The 5775-nt window shown below is 37.4% G+C and overlaps 1 protein-coding gene and 1 pseudogene across 1 annotated transcript; both read left to right on the top strand.

Annotated features, from left to right (window-relative positions):
- The first annotated feature begins 4 nt into the window (after nucleotides 1-4).
- LOC133295239 (cell division cycle 20.2, cofactor of APC complex-like) lies at nucleotides 5-728 on the top strand (annotated as a pseudogene).
- Nucleotides 729-1213: 485 nt separating this feature from the next.
- Nucleotides 1214-2500, top strand: LOC133295238 (probable WRKY transcription factor 2). The gene is made up of 2 exons (XM_061494037.1): nucleotides 1214-1499; nucleotides 2108-2500. The coding sequence occupies exons 1-2, from the start codon at nucleotides 1335-1337 to the stop codon at nucleotides 2231-2233; spliced, it is 291 nt and encodes a 96-aa protein (XP_061350021.1). The 5' UTR covers nucleotides 1214-1334; the 3' UTR covers nucleotides 2234-2500.
- Nucleotides 2501-5775: the final 3275 nt, after the last annotated feature.

Consider the following 5775-nt stretch of genomic DNA (forward strand, 5'->3'; position numbering starts at 1 on the left):
TGTTAACAATGATGTCAGAGTAAGATCTCACATTGTTGGAACCTACCGTGGACATCAACAGGGGGTGTGTGGGCTGAAGTGGTCTGCCTCGGGAAAGAAATTGGTGAGTGGAGGCAATGATAATCTTATTCATATATGGGACAGATCCATGGCCTCTCCCAATTCAACAACTCGTTGGCTTCATAGGCTTGAGGAGCACAGAGATGCTGTAAAGGCACTGGCTTGGTGTCCATTTCGGGGAAATATACTAGCTTCTGGTGGAGGTGCGGGTGATCAGTGCATTAGGTTTTGAAACACAAACACTGGTGCATGCTTGAACTCTGTTGACACAGGATCTCAAGTGTGCGCTCTGTTGTGGAACAAGAATGAGCGTGAGTTGCTTAGCTCGCATGGTTCAACCTGTAACCAGCTCACTCTTTGAAAATGTCCTTCTATGGTGAAGAGGGCAGAGCTCACTGGTAATACCTCCAGGGTGCTGTTTATGACACAAAGTCCAGATGGGTGTACGGTGACGACTACAACAGGGGACCAGGAACTGCGTTTTTGGAAGGTCTTTGGAACCCCAGAAACGTGCAAACCACCAGCATCAAAGGCAAAAACTGATCCCTTTGCTAATTTCAACCGTATCCGTTGAAGATCGCATATATAGGAGATACTATGATATATCTAAGGGGTAGTCCTCCTGCCCCGAGCGATTTTGTATTAAAAAATTATTTCATTTTTTTATTATTTCCATAACACTTTTTGTATATTCTGACAAATGTATAGACATTTATACATGTACATAGTGGGCGAATTTATCTGTACAGAAAGAGCTAATTACTTTGACTGAATGCCATGTATGATTGGATTTATTTATTTTTCACTTTGACTTTTTATCATTCTTTCCCTGTTTTTAGTGTTTTTGAGAGTCTCACATCCCCACAAGTCACCTTATTTTGGTGTCAAGTATAAGTCATGAGCACTAGTAATGAATTATAACTTTATTTTTTATTTCTTTTGGGTACAAGTGACCTTTTGATTGTAATGGGATCTTTCTTCAGAGAAGAAAAAGTTAATGGTTTCTGTCCCCCCGTAAAGAAGAATGGAAGTATGAAGTTTGTTCTCCTAAAGTATAGTGGGGAGAAAGTTGGTGTGAGCTATATTCCATATTATTTCGCTTCACTAGCTCAGCTTGATAGAACTGGGGATCTCTTTATGGGAACTCATAATCCTGGTGAGACAGGGGAAGGAAAGATGAAAGATAGGGCACAAGATGGTGATTCTTGTGCCCACTTGACTGACTCGAGCTTTCGGACCGAGGGTCGAGCTCACGGGGTGGTCTTGTTGAAAGAATGGCTGCTAGAGATGGGTTTAATGCTCCAAGGCTGAATACAGAAAGCATTAGATCTTCTGACCTTTCACTTAATTCTGAAATTCAGTCTCCATACTTGACCCTACCACCTGGACTCAGTCCTACTACACTTATAGATTCTCCTGTGGTCCTCGCAAATTCGCTGGTGAGTTCTATGTTTTAAATAGTGGGGAGGTGCATTTTTGGTTTAGCTTGTTTATTTGTTTATCAAAATTTGTTATGTATTCTCTGAAGTTGCTCGACCTTGTTGTGTAAAATTTCTTTTATGCTTTGATGGCTGCTGCTTGATGTGGAATTCTGATGGATTTCTATGGCCTCTCCCTCTCTGAAAGAAAAAGGCGGAAATAATGGAAGGGATATTGGATAGATCCTAGATGCAGATGCTAGCATGCTGCTCTTCAAAGCACAAACCATTAATGCTCATGATACATACATCTGATAGCAGAGACAACATTATGCATGGCTGTGTATTTAATTCTTTTATGTAATTTTAATGTTGTAATTTTAATGTCTAACTTGGATGTTATAAACACCACTTGGATGCATGCTTCTCTGCATCTCTTGTGATGAGGCACTTTTAATACTCTTACACATGGTGTCAAATGTAATTTTCAGAGTCCTAAGTTGTCACTTTTCATTTTACTTTCTGCTAGAGGCACCAATAGTGGTCAATATGCTGTTGTTGGAAATTGAAACTTGGTTCTATTGAAATTGTTATGCTTCCTACTGAGTTATGAATCCTTCTAATTTCAGGCACAGCCATCTCCAACAACTGGAAAGTTTCCATTCATGTCGAATGGCAACATCCGGTGCTCAGAATTATCATCTGATGCTCCAGAAAAATGCAAAGATAATGCCTTTGAGGATATCTATGCATAATCCTCTGCTTTCAAGCATGCAAAGATAATGACTTTGAGGATATCTAAGCATCAGCTTACCTTTTCGTTATTACTGCTGGATGCTCGGATTTGCCATAAAAATTCTAATTCATTAGTTTGTTATATATTACCAAATGTTGAGAACTGTGCATTCAATGAATGAATTCCATTTGGTGTTTTTGAGGAGAATTAACATGTAATTTTATGATATGTTGTGTTTGTCAGATATCTCCTATTCAATCTCTGGTTGGGCAAACAGGTAGAAGATGGGTAATGGAAGTAATATCTCAGCTTGAGGATGGGCATTTTTATTTGGAAGACCTTACCGCTTCAGTTGAAATCAATTTATCTAATGCTATATCCTATTGTGTGTTGACAATTATTTTTTTATTTTATTGTTACAGCTCCATAATTGTACTAAAGGTTTTCAAGTAGTTTTTCTTGGGGATAAAACAACAGTAAAGGAGAGCTGAAATTATTTCTAACGGTTAGTCCTCCTGCCTCGAGTGATTTTGTGTTAAAAAATTATGTCATTTTTTTATTGTTTCCATGACTCTTTTTGTGTATTCTGACAAATATATAGACATTTAAACATGTACATACAGGAGCGGAAACTCCCCCCCCCCCCCCCCTGGGCCAAAAATTATAATTTTTTTTAGGAAAGAGGTGTGACTGCCTCATCTGGTCAACCTACTTCTTTGGTGCAGAAGGTGATTTCATTTGTTGCTTGACTTCGTTGCTACTTTGGTTTGTCTGATGAGTTTGTGATAATATTTGGGATAATGTTTTGTATCCAAGTTTTCCTGCTTTATTTATTAATGAATTTTCCTAAATGACTTGTGTTGGAATAGTGGCAGAAATCTCATTCTGATTGCCTAATTGCAGCATCAAGCTGGAATGCTATTTTCCACTTTAAGTTTTTTTTCTCTGTTCATTAATTTAAAGATATATATTGTAGTTCTGTCTTTAGAGAGATGAAACGATATCAAAAAGATTTCTCCAGCTGGTGTGGCGAGTGCAATCGTGAGAGAAAGGAAAGGCTGCGCTCCTCTATTGATGCTATGAGATTGGTAAATCTGCATCTAATCTAATTCCTCATGCACGTGCATTACATTCTAGGATAATGTTGTAAGTGACTGGTCCTCTGCTACCATTTCATCTTTGCTTTTGTTCTTTTCACAGCACACTTCTTTTTTATAGTTCGAGCATTTCTATTTAGTCCAGTACCATAAGAAAGGGAAATCTTTATATTTATTTGAGTTAAAAGGCAGCATGGGTTGAGGTTTGTACTGACATGGAATGATGGAAAATGTACTTATTTATTTGTATGATGATGCATTGGCTGAGATTGATTAGTATTTTCTTATCATAGATTTCTCCCCCCACAGGAAAAATCCTGGGTCCGGCATTGAAGAAGATTCAAATTAATAAATGATTGCATATGTTATCAAAGCTTGTGTTTGGGAATTTATGTTTTCCTTGTACTGAGAATACAGTTATTAATATAGTTTCTAAAATTATTCTTGATTTCGGTTATTTTGATTTCTGAGACTAAGGTATCCGTGGGGAGTCAAACCCCTCGGATCCTTTCCCTTGGGTTCATTGAGACTAAGGTTTGGTTGCCCCTACCTTTGGAATGGTGGAAACTAAATATTGATGGGGCAGTAATGAACATCTCTAATAGATCGACTTGTGGAGGTCTTTTTAGGGATGACAGAGGAGCTTAATGAAAGGATTTACCTATGGGATAGGGATTTGTGCTCCTTTGACTGTGGAATTCTGGGCGATATTAGGGATGTGCAAAATGTTCAAATGATCCAAACCACTTTAAAAACTGAACCAAACCAAATTAAAAAACCGTTGTTTTTAAACAGTTTAAAAAATATATCCATATTTTAATTTTGAACGTGGTTTGGTTATCTATTTATCAAATGGTTTGGATATCGTGGATAACCAAATCATATCCATTTCTTTTTCTTTAATCATTTTTTGTTTTTACGTTTTAATCCTAACTTCAATATTCTTATTTCTGAGCACATGAACCCTAGCTCCCAAATTCCCAAATCTCTTCTTTGATTTCGCCACCACCTTCGACTCATGATTCTTCATCTCTTGTGACCACCGCCAACGGCCGAATGATTCAGATGTTGACCACCCACCGCTCGATCCCTTTCTGCACCGGTATCCTTCTGGAACGGGTTGGTCCACTTTGATCTAAATCTGACCCTAATTTTCCAATTTTTGTCATTCACTCTATCATAGAGCTACGTGCTCGTTCAATCGCTCGCAAATTCGAAGCTCCTTGCATTTGTTATTGTTGAGTTGCCGAAGAAGCCAACTCGAGGTTGATAGGGTTAGCTACACGAATTTTGCTTCTGCTTTGAGGACTGGTATCGTGTCTATCTCATTTTCTCTCTTGATTGTGTCTTTTACATCAAATTAATTGAAGAGATGAGAAGAAATGTAAATGGGTATTTTGCTTCATATGTTTTATTTCAATATAAGTTATAGAAATCAGTTTTATTTCAATATTTTGTGCCTCTTTTCCCACTTTCTGTTTGTTGTTTGAATTGAATCCATGGTGTTTGTTCATCGATAATGATTTCTTACAATATACACATGTCTAGCTTTCTTGTTTGCCAACTTTTAAATCTTTAGTTTCATTCTCAAAGATGCTTGGATCATAGTAGACTTACAGCTTTTGCTTAGATATTTGATAAGAGTGTCAGAAAAACACAAAGGTATTTTAAAATTTCTATAACTTCTCCAGACTTACATTTGGCAATTAAAATGTAACGCATCCAAACATCAGAGGGGTGTTGGGGTTGTGAGAGTTGTGAGACAGGATCTGTTCTTGGCAACACTGTCATGCAACCTTTGAACAATTTAGCCGAATCTGTCTCATAGGCAGGGTCAAGACACTGCATATGCTTCAACCCAGTTATTGCTTATTTCCCCTTGCATTAGTTGCTGATCAGCATAGAGGATTCCTCTAATTTGCAATAGGCTGCGGTAGTATAACGTCCCAAAATCTGATCCATGTTGCTCAAACTAACAAAATGTGTACGAGGTACTATGCACAGATAATTTGTTGCACCATTTTAAGAAGATAATAAAATGTTGCAGTTTAGCTGTAGATAATTGCCCAAAAAGTTAAATAGCTTTTTATCTCCTAAAAGTGCATTAAAATAATGACAATGAACAAATATGCTATATATAATTAGATTCACTCATCATATTATTTTTATATAGCATGAAGTATCTCATTAAGCTCATGGATTCAGCACCTTCTCGTTCTTGGCTGCAAGCCTTTTTCTTTTTAGCATTGGTTTGGTTCTTTAACTGTGGAGGTGTTCATGGAGCAAACACTACAGTGAAAAACTTTTCAAAGGTGGAAGATGCTGTAAACTTCCATATTTACTACGGCCAGACCTTCAAAGTCATTAAGAATGCCGTTGATGGTCAAAGCTACCTTCTTCAGGTACTTCACTGTGCACATATCTTAAGAAATCATTGGAGACAAAACTTGTTTTTTATTGGCTT

Source organism: Gastrolobium bilobum, unplaced genomic scaffold, assembly GCF_033153095.1.
Source record: "Gastrolobium bilobum isolate Gb01-03AN ecotype WA unplaced genomic scaffold, APGP_CSIRO_Gbil_v1 utg594676, whole genome shotgun sequence".
Classification (NCBI taxonomy): domain Eukaryota; kingdom Viridiplantae; phylum Streptophyta; class Magnoliopsida; order Fabales; family Fabaceae; genus Gastrolobium; species Gastrolobium bilobum.

Coding starts and splice junctions, on each gene's coding strand:
- LOC133295238 (XM_061494037.1), top strand. CDS start 1,335: ATGGCTGCTAGAGATGGGTTTAATGCTCCAAGGCTGAATACAGAAAGC. Junction 1,500..2,107: donor TGGTCCTCGCAAATTCGCTG/GTGAGTTCTATG, acceptor TTCTAATTTCAG/GCACAGCCATCTCCAACAAC.